Here is an 18,271-nt window from a genome sequence, read left to right on the forward strand (position 1 = left end):
TCATTAGGCCACTTAACTGGGATGTCCCATGAAACCATAACCCTAAACCTCCAAAACAAGAAACCAAATCCTATGAGTTTTTGGTTATACATAAGCAGCCTCAGCAGCTACTCTGTTTTTTTTTTTTTAATCATTGTTGTATCTATCACACACCTTTTGCCAATTCAACTTTTTGCAGGTGTTCAACATATTGACGGCAATTAGAACAATTATGCAACCCTGCCCTTAATCAATGTGATATATGCGATATATCACCATTATCCCTCCTTTCCACTGGGCGTTCTTAAAGGACAAGCCTGATAATTTCATACTCACTGCTCAAGAGATATATCCTCTCTAAAGAGCAGGGAGGGATCTCTGGTGTCCATCTCTTGTCCTGCCCCTTCCTTCCCAGCATTCCGCTGGATCCTGCCTGGTGTGTGTTTGCTTTCTACCCATTTACAAGACAGCAGCTCATAATAAATACAGGGCATGGTGTATGAGGAGAGTGGGGGATTCCCTAGGTGGGGGAGCAGCAGGCTCTTTAGAGGATAGGAGAAAAATTGTACTGATATACTAACCCCTTCTTTTCCAGAAAGAGCAGAATAAAATGGGCTATAGTTACACCTTCTCTATGTTGAAGCCTGGAGCCCTCCCCAAGCCAGAGGATAGCTTATCTCCTTCACTTGCTGCCATAGCTTTTACCCGATTCTTGTTGTTGTTAGCTGCCGTTGAGTTGATTCTAATTCATGGCGACCCCATGTATGAAGAGTAGAGATGCTCCATAGGGTTTTCAAGGCTGTGACCTTTTGGAAACAGATCACCAGGCCTTTCTTCCAAGGCACCTCTGGGTGGGTTTGAACTGCTAACCTTTCAGTTAGCAGTCCAGAGTGTAGCCATTTTACACTACCCAGGGACTCCTTCTTACCTCTTGACAATGACTTTAAAGGACCTCCACTAGCCTGGGTCAGCAGCTAATGCAGTAGCCAGTGTGGCACAGCACAGAATTCCTCCTCCTTCTCCCTCTGCTGGCCTCACACTCGCCCCCGTCAACACTGTGATTTGGGGGAAATGTGGACAACACCTTGAGCTGTGTGTGTCACTTGGTCCTAACAACCAGCTTGAGTGTAAGGAACAAGGTGGTGAATGGCAGGGGACCCCCACTGAAACTTGTGTAATACAGATTCTGCATGCCTCGATGTCTCAGTCATCTAGTGCTGCTGCAACAGAGTCCACAAGTGGATGGCTTTAACAAACAGAAGTCGATTCTCTCACAGTCTGACAGGCTAGAAGTCCAAATTCAGGCCATCAGCTCCTAGGGAAGGCTTTTTCTGTCTGCTCTTGAGGAAGGTCCTTGTTGTCAATCTTCCCTTGGACTGGAAGCTTCTCTGCTCAGGAACCTCTGGTCCAAAGGATGCACTGTGCTCACAGTGCTGTTTTCTTGGTGGTATGAGGTCCCCCTGTCTCTCTGCTCGCTTCTCTCTTTTATATCTCAAAAGAGATTGGCTCAAGACACAACCTAATATTGTAGATTGAATCCTGCCTCATTAACATCGCTGCTACTAATCCCATCTCATCAACATGATAGAGATAGGATTTGCAACACATAGGAAAATCACATCAGATGACAAAATGGTGGACAGTCACACAATACTGGGAATCATGGCCTAGCCAAATCGATACACATATTTTTGGTGGACTCGACTCAATCCATGACACTCAAAGTGTAAAGTATCCCGGGGAAGCTTGCAAGGCTCATTCATGTATTTACCTAGATGCCAGATTGAGGCTGGGGCCCCAGGTGATGTTATGGGTGGGGTCAGTCCTCCATAGCCCTGGCCTGGATTATTCCTGGGGTAGAGATGGGGACTCAGAGCATGCAGGGCTGTGTTTTGTCGCCCTTCCAGCTGGTTTCTATCAATTCCCACTGGAGTCTGCCAGCCTCGGGCCAGAGAAGCACAGGGCAGAACTTTCCCTTCCTTCCTCAGCACACCAGCCAGGGCCACAGGCTCTCTGCTAATTCCCTTTCTTCCCTGACCTGGGCGTCTCACACTCTTCTCCCTGCAAATCACCTTCTGCTGATTTCCTCTGTTTGGCAAGACTAGGGGTTCCATGAGGGCAGGGAGCAGAGAAGCCTTGTTTGTTCTGGCACCTTCAACCCTGGGCAGAGGGCCAGGATCATGGGGAGGATGATAAAGTTGATGGTGGTAGTGATGATGATGATGACATCAGTAAAAGAGATGCTTATCAAGGCTTACTAAATGCTAGGCACTATTCTAGATTAATGTTTATTAACTCATTTAATCCTTACAGGGACTCTATGGGACTGATATTATTATCTCCATTTTACAGATGTGGAAACTGAGGCACATAGAGGTTAGGTCATTTACTCAAAGTCACATAGCCATCAAAAAGAAGAACCAGGATTTGAACACTTACAGTCTAACTCCAGAGCCCATGCTTTTAACGACTGTAATATATGTGTGTGGGGGTGTGGGGTGTGTGTGTGTATACACAAACCCAAAAACTCATTTCTGTTGAGTCAATTCTGACTCACAGCAACCTTACAGGGTAGAGTGGGAACCCTGGTGGTGTAGTGGTTAAGTGCTACAGCTGCTCCATAGGGTTTCCAAGGAGCAGCTGGTGGATTCGAACTGCTGACCTTTTTGGTTAGCTGCTGAGTTCTTAACCACTGTACTGCCAGGGTGCTGTCTCTATATATACATACATACATTAATTTTTGTGGGATGGATGGATGAATGTGTGTGGATGGGTAAATGGATGGATGAATGGGTAGATGGATGGGTGGGTGGGTAGATGGATGGATGGGTGGGTAGATGGATGGATGGACAGACGGGCTGGTGGGTGGGTGGGTGGATGTGCGGATGGATGGATGGATGGGCATGTGGATGGATAGATGGGTGTGTGGATGGATGGATGGATGGAAAGGTAGATAGATGAGTGGGTAAATGGAAAGAAAAGCACAGGGAGCAGAGCAACAGCTTCGTGAGAAGCCATTGGGTCCCACTGAGCCCCAGTGGAGAGCTAGGACTCCATGCTCCTGTCTCGAGGCCAGCTCCCCATTGCTGCTGCCAGTGCATGGGGGAAAGAGGCCAGGATGCAGGCCAGAGTCCAGGACTCTGAGGCCTGGATGTAGGAAGCTGGCACCTTAGCCTCCTAGGATTGTAGAACGCCAGGTTTTAGCAAACAGCTCTTTCTGCCCAACCTCAGAGCTGAGATCCTGATCACAGGCCGCCCACTTGGGGGGGAGCCTTGGCTTCCTGTCCATTGTCTGCTTGGGAAACACCCAGTGCGTTCCTGAAGTGACCCGGAGAGGCCGGGAGGGAGGGAGGGAAGGGGCCAGGCCGGAGCCTGGTCAGGGTGGGGAGAGGGGAAATGAGAGGGGAAGACTTGGTGTTTTTCCTTGTTTGTGTTTTGTATTAAAGACAGAAAATAATATCCTTTGAGAAAACCATTAAACAAAGCACATCCTAAGGCCTCAGGGGCCCATTGTGGCTGCCCGGAGCCTGGAATTCATTCATACCTTTTTGGCCATCTTGTTAGAGACGAGGGGAGAGGGATGGGGAGTGGGAGTGGGCTGTTAATAATAGACCTGGTGAGAACTGGAACTTGATGGGATTGCCTTGTTTTTCTAGGCCTTGGAAGTTTTCCCCCTTTGACAGGGTGTGATTACCACTTTTCTATTGCTCTCTATTTCGTGGAAAATATTTGAGTTTTCCTTCTCTGACAGGTTTCTGCCTTACCCAGGTTCCACCTTTCACAGGTTTTATTGTCTATTTTGGAATGTCATTCCTTTCCCGGACTCAATAGTGGTCTAGGTCCAGTGCCTATAACCCCAGGGTCCCTGTGTCCTCCTGAGCCTGCCATCCTCCCACGGTCCCCCAGGAAACCAAAGCTGGTCAGTCCAGGCATAACCAGGACTGCCCATGTCCACCTGTCCTCACCTTGGTCAGGGTCAGGGCCCTCCATGTAGAGCTGATTCCAGAGGGCTGCATGTGCCTCCATCAAGAAGGTCAGGGCAGCCAGCCCCACAACCATCGGGCCCTAAATCATGTGTGACTGACCACTCTGCGCCTCAGTCTCTCTGTCTATAAATGTCAGGGCTTCAAACTGGTTTGTTCCAATTCCGAGGAAGTTATACCTAAGAATCACCTGGGGATCTTGTTAAAATGTAGATTCTGATTCAGTATATCTGGAGTGGAAATGCAAATTCTCAGCAGGGAACTTGTTAGAAATGCAAATTCTCAGCAGGGGTTCGAATCAGAGCCAACCAGTTCTCGAAACCCTGGTAAATGTAGGTTTGGACCAAATGGACCAACCACTCCCCAGCAGACAGGGCTCTGTTGCCCCTCTCACCCTGTGCATACCTAGGGCTCCAGTGACCCCTGGCTCCCTCAGCAGGGCAGCCGCCCCGTGGGTGGAATGGGCCACACTCAGGCCGAGGACTCTGTGATAGTGTCCCAGGCCCCAACCAGGCCACCCCTCCTCCCAGACCCCCAGACCTAGTACCCCTACTCTACCCAGGCTGCTCATTATAGAATGGCATTGCCCTACCCGCCGCCCCTCCCGCCGTTCCACCAGAACACACTTTTGGTGGTGGTAGGGAGGGCTGTAATGGTGGATGTGGGACACAGGGGAACGGTGTGGTAAGAACTCCCTGGGTGGCTGCTAACTGAAAGGTTGGAGGTTCGAATCTACCCAGAGGCATCTTGGAATAAAGGCCTGGTGATCTACTCCCAAAAAATCGGCTGCTATGGAACACAGCTCTACTCTGACACACATGGGGTCTCCATGAGTTGGGGTTGACTCAGCTGCAACTGGTTTTCCATCCTCTACAAATATTTCTGCCTAGAGCTTGGCATTTGCAGGGCGGGCCCCACGTTATAGGTGGAGGATCTCTCTCCCACCTTGCTGTAAATGTATAAATGGTTGTTGTCATTAGGGTGACAATAGGCAAAAAGATCATCCCTAGAATATGCCCCAGTCCTTCTTGCCTTTAAAGTTTAATTAAACAGGCATTTAGCTATTTGTAGCTTTTCCCTAAAATACTCCCTGGGCAGCATTGCCCAGGGGGAGACTGGATTAGGATAAGAAGACCTGGTTCCTAGCGTGTTTCCTCTGCATGGGGCTCAGTGGGTGCAGACTTCATTTCCTTGGTCCTCTCAACCGTCCCGAGAAGAGAAGAAAGTATGAGCATCCTCTCATTTTATCAGGAAACTTGAGACTTAGTGAAGGAACTTGCCCTCGGGCCTACAACAAGTGAACTTCGCTGTCTGGTCCCAGGTCTGATGCTAGTTCTCTGCAAAGCCTTGAACCTGCTCATTCACCTCTCTGAAGCTGAGTCTTCTGGTCTGCAGTTTGAGGAAATGGATATGATGAATTCTAAATTCCGTTTTGTACCTAATGTTGTTTGAACCTGCAAGTCCAGCATAATCTCCTCGTGGGAAGTTCGTTAAAAAAAAAAAAAAAAAGCCCACTGCCATCGCGTCGATTCCTACTCATAGCGAGCCTATAGGAGAGAGTAGAACTGCCCCATAGAGTTTCCAAGGAGTGCCTGGTGGATCTGAACTGCCAACTTTTTGGTCAGCAGCCATAGCTCTTAACCACTACGCCATCAGGGCTTCCGGGACTAAATGTGGTATTTTCCATTTTTCAGTCTGTCTCTCGAAACCCTATGACTTTTTTGTCATAGACGTTGTTATAGTTCGTTCAGCCCCACCAGTTCTTTGCTGTCCTCACAAGTTACTAACGAGCTCCCCTCCCCCCACGATGCAGGGTTACCACCCGATGCCACACGAGGCGGAGATTGCGCACACGAAGAAGTTATTCCGAAGGAGGAGAAACGACCGAAGGTAGGAGACACTCCGTCATGAGCAGTGGGTTTTCTTTTCCTCTGCTGGCCAGCTGTAGCTACTCTGCCCATTCCAGGCTGCGGGTTGCTTTTCCCATCACCAGCTGATAATGATGAGATGAGGTGGGATGGCAGGGTTGGTTATAGGTTGGGGATTCTGCTGTGGGCAGAGTGGCGGCCACACTTCTGTGGGGTGGCCCAGGGGTGGATCCCTTCAGGAACCTGTCTGTGGGCGCACCCTCTCCATGTTCTTTTCCTGGGGAGAGGCACCAGGTTTGGCTGTCTGAGAGGAGAAATGCTGTTTCCCCGACCTTGCAGCAACCATCATGGTCTTGGGAAACAGGGTGCAACTGACTGCTTGGTGTGAGAGCTGGCCTCCAGGAGGCTCCCGGAGTTCACAGCTGCAAAGGTCTCTGTCTTCCCTCCTCCCCAGTCACGGGGAGTCGGCCCTGGTGTATACCAGCACGGCTGTAACAGACGACACACAAGCAGCAATGGCACATACCACTGCTCTCAGATGCAGGAGAACCTCCTTAGACTAAGGCAGGAACAAGCTCGTCCCTGGAGTTGAGTCCTGGGTGATAAGAAGGGGCCAGATACACAGAGCCCAAAACGCACAATGAGGTAGCCCTGAATAGGATAAGCAGCTGAGGCTGGGCACACTGGGAATGCACACATGTATTTATTTTTTAAAAGGCTGTCATATATGGAAATGTTTTTAAGATCTGTTTTAAGTGAAGCATACTAGGTGCAGACCGGTGTGCGTAGTATTTAGCCATTTATGCAAAAGGCAGGAGGGGTCAGGAGATATTTTTTGCTTGAATATACATAAATTCTTTCTGGATGGAAATACAAAAAAATGAGAAAAGCAAAGCCTTCTGCCTGAGGAATTGAAATGGGGCATTCCTCTCTAGGGAATTGTTCCTTAGATAAATATGACCGCTGGTGGTTTTACCTTTAATGAGCAGAGAATGTCCTCAGAGAGCCGTGAAACAGCCCAGCCAACTGCCCTTGCTCAGAACATCAGAAGTGACTCCTCTCATCCTGGATGACAAGCTCCTTGAGGCTGAGGGCTGGGGCTGAGCAGTGTCCCTGGGCCATCCCTCCACACGTAGGCCTTAAATGAGGAGTATTAGGTGGTGGTCACAGCTCTCAGGGTGGGGGAAGGGCTGGACACCCAGAACGCCTTGTGATGGGTGAGTGGATTGGGTGGGTCTGAAGCCATTCACAAGGACAGTGAATGTCCCACCTGCTGGGAGGAAGGCAGTCCCAGTGTAGAAATCAGACCTGCCAGGCACTTCGTGCAGTAGCATAAAAGGGAAATTCAGGGCGGAGAGTTGGGCCAAGCCCTGGACTGAGCAGTGTGTGTTCATTGCATTGTGTGTGCCGCATCAGAGGTTAATTCCTGGTTTCTGGGTTCCTGGCAGAGGGAAGATGTAGGGCACACCACCTAAAGGAGGAAAAGGGAGTGATGGGGCTGGAGAGGTGTTACGGAGAACACAAGCTTGGTGTCTCCCTCCTCCCCTGCCCTCTGTGTCCCTGATGGCAGAGGACACTGAGGATGTGTGTCTCGGAGGTGTTGGCTGTCCCCAAGCTTCTGGATGAGAAGTGGCCCTCTGACCCGCATCTCAGGGCCCAGGCAATGGCAAGCCGGCTGCTCAGCGGCCAGGCAGCCCACATGTCCATTTCTGGGCCAGGCTGCCTCACTCAGCAGGAGTCCCCTAAGTGCATGGACAGTGCCAAGCCTCCGGAAAGCAGTGGCATGGCCCAGGAGTGTAGGAAGAAGCGCGTGACACGCAGACTGGGAAGCCGAACTTCCGCCGAGCCCTGCTGGTGCTAACTCCCGGTTTAGGTCAGCATAGCTCAGAAAGGATGTGGGCCTGGGATGGGGTCCAACACCAGGCAATAAAGATGATTAAAGGGATGGAAACTATGTCCTGTGAGGAAAGGCTAAAGGCCGGGGCCAGGGAAGAAGAGGCTGAGGATAAAGAACATGAATGCTGTTAATTTCATGAAAGATTTATACAAAAGGATGAGCAGCCGTTGCCTTGTGCTCAAGGGGCCCAAACCAGAGGAAATAAGCTTAGGAAGCAAGAGTTTTCAGCTGGACCAAAGACGAACTTGAGAAATGAGCTTCTTGGTCTTCAGGGGGTCAGACCTTCCAACTCTGTGCATCCCATGTGTTGTGAGCAATGGCTGAGCTGGTCGGTGTACCACTCCTTCATTACCATCTGGAACACGGTGGACCCATCTCTCATCTCGACCTGGGAAGGCCACAGAGTCCCTGGCTATGGGACTTCTGGGAGAAGAGCAGGCAACCATAGAGTTTTTTTTTTTTCAATAATGTATTTTGTCGTTGAGGATGTACACAGCAAACCACACACCAATTCAACAATTTCCACATGTACAATTCAGTGATATTGACTACATTCTTCAAGTTGTACAACCATTCTCACCCTCCTTTTCTAAGTTGTTCCTCCTCCATTAACATGAACTCATTGCCCCCTGAGCTTCCTATCTAACCTTTTGAGTTGCTGTTGTCAATTTGAACCCATATAGATAGTTCTTTTGGAAACCCTGTTGGTGTAGTGGTTAAGAGCTACCGCTGCTAACCAAAAGGTCAGCAGTTCAAATCCATCAGCCGCTCCTTGGGAACCGTATAGGGCAGTTCTACTCTGTCCTTTAGGATCGCTATGAGTCAGAATTGACTCCACATAATGGGTTTGGTTTTGTTTTGGTAGATAGGTCTTTAAGGCAGCCATAGAGTTTAAGGACCTCAGTTACCTGGAAGCAGGAAGCCAGGACCAGGGCTCTTCATCCAGGGCAGGGCCGTGAGGCTGACAGTGTTGGGGGGGTGGTGAGGGCCAGCAGTGCTCCCAGCCACTGTCAGGGGAGCACTTCATCCTTGACGGGGGCCTAGGAGCATGTCTCAGTGAGCACCACACGGAGCACTATTTACCACTTCCAACTGAGGTTACCGAGCAGTCCTCTGTGCTTGGAGGACACAAGAGAACTACCAGGCATGGTCTCTGCTCTCAGAGTCCCTATACAGTTAAGGTCCCTGATAGTGTAGCTTAAAAATTAGACTCTGACTCCAGAATCAACGAGAAAGCTGTGTATGACTATATAGCATCCAAGTGTTAGTACTGAAATGGTCCCTGGGTGGCACAAATGATTCGTTTTCAACTACTAAAGGTTAGTGGTTCAAACCCACCCAGTGGTGCCATGGAAGAAAGGCCTGGCAATCTGCTCCTATAGTGATTACAGCTGTGAAAACTCTATGAAGCAGTTCTTCTCTGTAACACGTGGGGGCACCATGAGTCAGAATCAACTCAATGGCAATGGATTTGTTGATACTGAGGAGGTTCTGAGAAGGAGCAATTATGGGGGGGCTCCAGAGTGCTTCCTGGAGGAGGTGGGAGCTGAATGAGCAGTAAGACACGGGTAGGGTTTGGGATGGAGACGGGAGGACATGTGGATGAAAGGAGCGTGCAAGCTGCAGCTAAGCAGTTGCTGAGCCCAGGGATTCCCTGCCGTCCCCAGAAGTCGCCCCCACATAGTTCCCTAGAAACAGAGCCAGATGGGTAGAGCCCACGGCTGCCGCTTTCCCCAACTGAGCTAAATAGAAGGGAAAGCCGGAGCCTGCTGGCTCCTACGAGCCCAGCCCCAGACTGCTGGGAGTCTCGGTAGACCCTGCCGGCTCCAGGGCCTGCCTCTTAACAATTGGAGTGGGGGAGCTAATGGAGGCATTAGCAGTCCATCACATGGACGCCGGGCAGCCAGGGAGACAGGAGAGCCGTTCTCCAAATTAATTTGTTTCATTAAGTGAGGTCTCAGAACAGTTAATTTACTCGATGTGCAAAGCAGATTTGAAAGGAAGAAGAAAAGAATGCCATGGCTGTTCCCAGCTAGTGTCAGATGGCCCTGTGGAGTGAGCCAGGCAGAGGAGCGAGCTGTCCTTGCACCTCACGTGCCAGCCCCTGCCTGGGTCCCCAGGTGGTGCAGAGTCGGGCCACATGCTGGGCTCTGCAGGGCGGTGTCAGAGCCTCCAGCAGCTCTCGATGCCTGTGTCCTACGAGTACCCGTGACTGTGACTTGGTGTCCTCTAACTGCAGAACCAATTATGAATCCCATCCCTCCCCTGCCTCTGCCGCCATTGACCCACACCCACTGGGTACCAGACTCCTTCACTGTGGACAAGGTCAGTGCCAGTCATCAGATTTGATTCTGCAAGCTCTCTGTGATGTCACCTACGTCACTGATAACAATGAACAGGACCCCTGGCATAAAATGGTGGTGATGGTTGCACAGCCTTGTGACTACTCTAAAAACCACTGAATTGTACTTTTTAAAAGGGTGGGTTTTGTGCCATGTGAAGTGTCTTTTTTTGAGACTTCTTCATGAACAGGTCAGGTCCCAAGACGGAGTGATGTGGCCAGCTCCTACAAAGACACCTTCAGTCCTGATGTTTGCAGGGGTCCCCCAAATGTGTTAGGCTAGGAACCCTTTCAAAAAAAGTTGCTGGCTTGGTCTCGATTTGGTCTGTGTGAGCCTGTGCTAGCTATTAGTGATCATCTCTTTTCTTGCAAACTGTTCATGCAGGAATGTCTTTCAGAAAGATGATATCTATTTTTCCGATATTTGGAAGTTGGGACTGCATACATCTAGCATGTGTATGTATGTAGGCTGGTAAATAGAGGGCCAATGGAAACAAGGAAACCCTCAATGAGATGGATTGACACAATAGCCCCAACAATAGACTCAAGCATACCAATGATCATGAAGATGGCACAGGACTGGGCAATGTTTCCTTATGTTATTCATAAGGTCACCATGTGTCAAGGTGACTCGGCAGCAACTAACCACACAACATCTAGCTACAGTCTCTACCACTTTGTCTGTTCTCCAGAATTCCTCAGACTTGATCAGGGTCATTTGTGACCTCATATGAAGGGGTTCTCTTGTCCTGAGCAGAACTACCCCATTCTCAGGCAAGAAGAGGAGAACTCAGAGCCCTGGGCACTTTCCTGTGGTCTCATTGCCCTCAGCATCATGCGAATACTCTAGCTGAGTCTACCTTTTCTGGCCCAACATGTGTTCTTCTGGTGGAAGGCAAACCTGGCATTAGGCAGGTCTGCATTCTCTCAGCAGCCGTTAATTTTGCATCTTCTGCCCCATTGGCAACCCCGTGCTTCCCTCCTCCTTCTCACTCTAAATATGAAAGTATAACTTGAGGATTGTCACCAACACGTTTAAGCCCCACTCCTTGCTCCTGCTCTGACAACCCTGCTGGGCTTGGATGGTCATCACTGGTCATGGGAGACCTTCATTCCATTCTGAGCCTCTCTTTTTCCTGTCTGGGCTCATGGGCAAGGACCCTGGCTGGAGGAGCTTTGGTGCCTCCTTAGTCCCCATTCTTTATGTCACAGTACTTTCAGGAGCTTGCTGTTCTCTTAGCACCTCAGAACCCGCCATCAATCACGGAGTCCTTCATCCTACAAAGATGACAAAGCTCTAGGAACTGATTAGGAGTTGACCCATGCAGAGTCCTGGATCCCTCCATCAGCTGCACACTTTCTCATGAGTTGTTAACTTAGTCCTCTTGAAAGTACTTGCTTTTTGTGTGTACATGTGTGGTAAATATATTTGTCTAAGGAGCCCTGGCAGCACAGACATTACAGTGCTCAGCTGCTAACCAAAATGTTGGCTGTTAGAACCCACCCAGTGCCTCTGCAGGAGAAAGAGTTGACAATCTGTTCTCATGAAGATTACAAGCTAAAAACTCTATGAGGTAGTTCTACTCTGTCACACGGGGTCTCTGTGAGTCAAAAATGACTCAACGGCACGGAACAACCCCAACAAAACACTTGCTAAGTTAACATTTTTATGTGTACAATTCTGTGGCATTAATTACATTCATCATGTTGTGCAACCACCAGCATTACCCATGTCTAAATTTTTCCATCACCCTTAACAGAAGCTCAGTGCCCCTAAAGCAGTGAGTCCCTCTTTCCTCCTCCCACCTGCCCCTGGTAATCACTAATAAACTTTGGTCTCTGTGTATCTAGGTATTTCCTGTATTGCAATATTTGTCCTTTTGTGACTGACTTACTTCACTCAGCATAATGCTTTCAAGGCTCACTCATGTTGTGGCATGCACCAGGACTGGAAGTACTTGCTTCTTCAAACAGGGTAGAGAGATGCTGAAGGTAAAGCACTATGTTATGAGTGATGAGATTCCAGGGCCCAGTGGTTGGTTTTGTTTGGGGGACAGTGGTGGAAGAGCTGGGGAGAGGATCAGGGCATGGGAGACACGCCCTCTAGTGGTTACCACCTGCCTGGGTGTCACTAAGCAGCCGTTACTGCACTTGCCCCATCCTGGGTGACACCCTCCCTGAAGCCCTCACATTCAGCCCTGCAGTGACTGTCATTGTCAGCTGTCATCAGGAGCCCCAGGGAGAGCGAGACAGATCCACGCTCACGTTGCCCTCGGTTTGTCTTCATATCCTAGCAAGGAAATTGCCCTCATTAAGTCCCTGCTAAAGATAGATAAGAAAATAGGACAGGCAAACCCCCACCTGGCAGGCAGCCCTGTCAGATTCTAAGCAGAGTGAGTCAGATTGGGAGTATTTTTAGGATCCTTCTCCTCCTCCCCTACGCCCACCCCCAGCAACTCTCTTGGGAAGAAGAGAGCTCACTTCTTCAAGCCAGATGTCCAGGTCTACATTGAGGGGAGGCCCGGGTGAGCTCAGAGAAGCCCCCCGGCCTTGGCATAAATCTTGACAACCCCAAGGACCCCTCATAGCATGTAGCTGCCTTGCCCAGCACCCTGAGCAGACGAGCTGCTGTGATGGCCTCCTGTGGCTGGGCCATGACTCACCTCTGAGCAGTACCCCTGCCCTGCAGACCCTCTCCTGCCCCCTGCCCTGGACGCTTTCTGCTGCCCCCTGCCCAGTGCATGTTCTGTGCTCAGGACCTGCCATTGGCACTCACTTCTGGGGATACCAGGCCCTAGGCCCCTCTCCCAGGGAAGGACCAGCACATTCCTTGGCCCGGGACCTGCATCTACTGGGGGCTGACCAGGCGCAAGAGGTGACCTGCAGTTCACTGCCTAGCCTAGCAGTGGCACCTCCAGCTCTGCGCCTGCTTTTGTGAAGCTGAACATTACTCTTCCCTGGGTGGTGCCATCCCCCTTTTCCCAGAGAAAGGAATTGTTGAGACCCCTTAATCCCTAGATAGCAAAGAAGGGAGGCCTGCGGTGAGAGAGTTGACTGAAGAAGAGGAAGGGCACACACCTGGTGGCCCTGAGGCTGGGAGAGTGTTAGCCAGGAAAGCTGGCCCCAGAGAGAGGGAAATACCATCCCCACTGGGTATGTGCCTGGGGCAGGAAGTAGAGTGAACACCCCCAGGGACTAACACCTCAAGCTGCTTTAATTAATCTTCCTCAGGGGATTTAGTCTCCCTGTTGCTGAAATGCAGGCATTTGGAGATTAGCTTACAAATGTTAAACTTCCACCACCACCACCCACCACCGTCACCACCACCCACCACCGTCACCACCACCCACCACCGTCACCACCACCCACCACCGTCACCACCACCCACCACCGTCACCACCAACCACCACCACCACCACCAACCACCACCACCATCACCACCAACCATCAGCACCAACCACCACCCACCACCACCAACCACCACCACTACCACCAAACACCACCGCCATCACCACCACCGCCATCACCAACAGCATCACCACCAACCACCACCGCCGCCACCAACCACCACCGCCGCCATCACCACCAACCACCACCGCCGCCACCAACCACCACCGCCGCCACCAACCACCACCGTCACCACCAACCATCACCACCAACCACCACCACCATCTGACCCTTTTACTCCTCACTGGAGTGGAAGAAAATAGGCAACTCTGAGGTCCCCAAGGGATCCAGCCTCTGGCACCCAGTCACCCAGCCATCCCTGGGGGCCAGTGTTGTGACAGGCAGCCCAGGTCCTAGGTCAGGCCCACTTGGCCTCAGGGCCAGCTCAGTCCTCACCAGCCAGGGGATCTTGGGAAAACCTTTTTTTCCCATGCCCATTCTTCTTCCTTGTTCCTGAGGACACTGATGTTCAGCCCACAAGGTGCTGGTGGTGGGGCGTGGCGGCATCTCCGTGGGGAGTCCAACCTGGTACCTGGCTCTGAGTACACCCTCAGAAAACCTGAGACCCCACTTTTCCCTGACCTTCACTCTCAGGACCCCTCTTCCCCCAGGCAGTGTGCAGGGAAGGAAAGAACACTGAGCTGGGGTTTACGGAATCTGGGTTTTCATCTTTGTGGTGTGGCCCAGAGCAATCCCTTACACCATGGTTTTCTCAGCTATGGAATGGTGTTCCTCACTGCAGCTGTGAAATGTAATGGGGTAGCATTTGAAAAAGTGTGTCCACCAGCAGATTCATGGGTAAAGAAAATGTGATATATCCATACAATAGAATATGACTCAGCCATAAAGAGAAATGAAGGCCTGATAGATGCTACCACATGGATGAACCCGGAAAACATTATGTTGAGTGAAAGAAGCAAGTCACGAAAGGGCAAATATTATATGATTCCTCTTATATGAAATATCTAGAATAGGCAAATGCATAGAGACTGAGGTTTATTAATGTTACCAGAGGTGGGAGGAAGGAGAAATGGGGAATTATTGCTCAGAGGGTATTGAGTTTCTGTTTGGGATGATGAAAAAAACTTTTGGAAATGGGTAGTGGTGATGATTACACAACATAGTAAATATAATTAATGTCACTGAATTGTATACTTAAAAATGGCAAATGTTTTAGTATGTATGTACATACTTTTCAACATAATAATTTTTTTTTTAATGGAAGGAACGAAATAGGACTAAAGGTGGGAAAAGAATATCTCTCATGAATATTCCATTCCTTAACCATGGGGTGAGAATGGCAGAATTGAGAGGCACTGCAGAGACTGGAGGGGGCTTCAGTGCACATAGCCAGTGCCCCTGTATCCTCAGCCCAGCCCACATGCCCTTGCCATGGCAAGCTCCAGGAAGGCGAGGCCACATCTGCTGCTCCTGAGTATGCCTTCCATCGCCCAAACCTGGTTCAGGTCTGCGCCCTGGGCGCCCAGCCATAACCATGCCTAGCAGAGTGTTCCTGGCACTCTGGCCACCTGAGTTCAGATGCTGTGTGGCGCCACCTAACCAAGTGGGTAGGCTCTGCATCCCAGTGGTTTGAAGGGCCTTTTTCCTGGACCCACACACAAGCCTGGCCCAGCCCAGAAGCTACTCAGCAATTTAACAACCACCTGCAGAACGTGCACTATGTTCAACACAATGTTCTGAGCTCTTTACAAATATCCGCTCATCCAATCTTTTCAACAACTCTAGGGAGGAGATAAGATTACCATTTCCATTTAACTGATGAGGAAAAGAACTTGCACAGAGAAATGAAGTAACTTGCCCAGAGCCACAGAGCTGGAAGTAGCTGAGCCAGAATTTCAACCCCAGCTGTCCGGCCTCAGAGACGGTACTCTTCAAGATTCTCTGATGCAAAACTTGTCTTGTCTCCTCCACAGGCTCGGCTTCTGTCTGCTGGGTCTCTAGCCTCCTTCTCCGTACACTCCCTATTAACTCATACGCACAGGGTATTGCGACAGTGTGCTTCTCTCTGGGGGCAAGGGGCTGCCATTTTCACATGGGCTGAGAGGAAGGCTAGTGCACAATTCAAAGGAATGAGTGAGTGGTGAGATTTCAGACAGGGTCGTCCACCCTCGGCCTTCTTGACCCTTCCCCTAGGTCAGCCATGCCCATAGATTCCTTCCCTGGTCTGGATGATTCATGGATGGACATGTTTAGGACATCCCTGCAATAGACCAGAGATTTCCCAGGTTGTGGGGCCCCGCCCAAAAAGAGACTGGAGGAAGGGTACTGTGAGTTCTAAGGTGGTCAGCAGCTCTCAGAGGAGGGGGACCAGGCCTAGGAGGAGCTTCCTCCAGCTGCCAACACCCCCGAATCCCAGGAGGACCAGTCCAGGGCATGAGGGTCCTTCCACTCCTCCACAAGGCTCCACAGCAGTGACGGGGGCACAGGTTTCAAAAATACCACGGAGCCTTCCTGCCCGGGTCAGCGTTTACCCTGAGCTCTGAGGGTTATTTCTGAGTCTTCCCAGTAATTTAATTTTAGCCATTTATTCCAATGCGTGTGTTTTGGGGAAGCCGAGGTGGCCTCTGTTATGGTTTGGAGTATTTTGGAAAGCCCTGGTTTCCAGAAGTGATGCAGGGGCTCAGTTAGGCAAGACACCAGGAAACAGAAATAAAATAACTCAAGGAGACAGGCCCTTGGGTCCCCTGGAGGTGATGTTCTTAGATCCCATGGGGGAAATTAAACTATCCCCTGAGTCCCTGGTGTGATCACCTCTGAAGTGACAATTGATTCTATTGTCACTAGCTCTCTGAGCACTTGCAGGGGTCTGAATGCCCTACAGGATGTGGGTTGAATGGAGCTGCCCCTTCTTTCCAAAGAGGCCCAGTCAAAGAGACAGACAGACACCCTAATAGGCCCACAGCAACTCACAAGCCACTCATGATGAGTTTAAAATTACAGTCCCAGCACATGAACATTGTGGAGATTTTTGGAAGAATTGTTGAACAGTTTGTTGTTGTGTTGCTGGGTGCTGTTGAGCTGATTTTTGATTCATAATGACTTCACGTGGCAGAGTAGAACTCTGCCATAGGGTTTCCTAGGCAGATCACCAGGTATTTTTCCCACAGAGCTGCTGAGTGGGTTTGAACCACCAACCTTTCGGTTAGCAGCTGAGCACTTAACCGTTGAACCACTGAGGCTCCTTTTGAACAGTTTATAGTCTTTCAGATAGGCCTTCAGGACCTCTTACCAGAGCCAGGCTTACCTGAGCCTCCCCCACTCCCATGTAAGATATGGCCCTCTCCCCACCTCCCCCCACTTTACGTCCTCACCCACTGTGCTCTTCACGCCCCAGTCTTCTCAGGGCTCCTTGAACAGGCCAAGCTTGCTCCTGCTCTACGCCGCCTGTCCCCTCTGTCTGGTCCTTTCTCAGCCCAGTCCTGCTCTTGCTGCTCCTTGTCATTCTGCAGGTTCACCTGCCCCCTTCCCACCTACTCCACCCTTCACTATTCAAGCCCTTTTCAGTCCTCCCTCCATCCTCTTCCCTGACTTTCCCACAATACCAGGGGTGGGTCAGGGCGGCATGGACTGAGAGAGTTCCCTGCATGCTCGGGTTCCCTAGCTCACCTAGAGCAGGTGCAGCAGCTGAGGGACTCAGGGGTGGGCAGGAGGCTCCAAGAAAGTTCATTCATGGTGGGGCAGGGGAGGTGAGCTCCTGTCTTCTGACTCCTAAGTCACCTCTACAGCTGAACAGATGTGCTGAGAACAAAAGCAGCCGCCCTGAGCCAGCTCCGACGTTCACCAGCCCCTTAATCTACCCAATTCGAGCTCCAGGGAATTTTCCTCAAGACAGAGTGTGTGAGGACCCCCCAGCTGGATGAATGTGCTGCATGAATGTCCAAACGCATACAAATCTGTATGCTTGTCAGGTCACCACGACCTTGTGAGGTAGAGTTGTGTGCATTCACACCCCTCGCTCCAAATACGACTGCCTTTGAGTTGTCTGAACACTCCCTTCTTGTCATCACCAAGGGGAGGCCCTCTAGTTCCGATATCACAAGATTTGGTGGATAAAGGATCCAATTTCAGGCTTTTTGCCTGTCAGGGCTGACTCTAAACTCAGAAAAAGACATGTATGTGGACTTGAAAAAAGAAAGGAGAAATGTTTTTAAGGGGTAAAAAACAAAAGCCAACCATATGGGGCCGTGTGCGTGTTTGGTCCGACTGTCTGGGCGGCTGCAGCAAACCCTTGTTCCAGGTTGCTTGGTGTGCCAGGGAGCAGATGGCATGGCCTGGTCACCCTGAGCGAGAAACCTGGCGCCTGTGGACCGTGGGCTGCTGGGGCTCTGAGGGATTGGACAGGGACTAGGGTAGGATAGGCAGAGGACAGGGTTCTGGCATTACCCTCATATTCCAGAAGGTTGGAGAAGTGCAGTCAGGTGAGCATGAAAGGTGATCACAGAACCTCTCTAGGCAGAGCTAGCCAGGGCCAGCTCACTTCCAAGGCCCTGCAATCCCAGTTCCCTTCTGATTGCTCCTCTGGGGATAGCAGAGGGGTCTTAGAAGCCCTTTCCTGGCCAAGGCTCTAATGTTTTTGTTTTTGCTTTTTTTTTTTTTTTTTTTTTACTGTGATACCTTATTCTGCAAGTAGACTAGCCTCAAGCAATTGGGGAAAATATTTTTGCTCCCTGTCCACCCCTCTTACGGCCAGAATGAACCCCCACCTCCCATTACTCTCAAGCAGCCCCTGGTCTCC

General features: G+C 50.5%; 1 protein-coding gene across 5 annotated transcripts in view; it reads left to right on the forward strand.

Moving 5' to 3' along the window:
• The window catches only part of CTIF (cap binding complex dependent translation initiation factor), a 301,119-nt gene that overhangs the window by 140,013 nt on the left and 142,835 nt on the right, over positions 1–18,271 (forward strand). For all 5 annotated transcript variants that reach the window (XM_049902306.1, XM_049902308.1, XM_049902309.1 and 2 more), the window contains one exon: positions 5,776–5,852. In XM_049902306.1, the coding sequence (XP_049758263.1) occupies positions 5,776–5,852 (77 nt within the window). The remainder of the gene's footprint in view (positions 1–5,775; positions 5,853–18,271) is intronic.

This window comes from Elephas maximus, chromosome 11, assembly GCF_024166365.1.
Source record: "Elephas maximus indicus isolate mEleMax1 chromosome 11, mEleMax1 primary haplotype, whole genome shotgun sequence".
Classification (NCBI taxonomy): Eukaryota; Metazoa; Chordata; class Mammalia; order Proboscidea; family Elephantidae; genus Elephas; species Elephas maximus.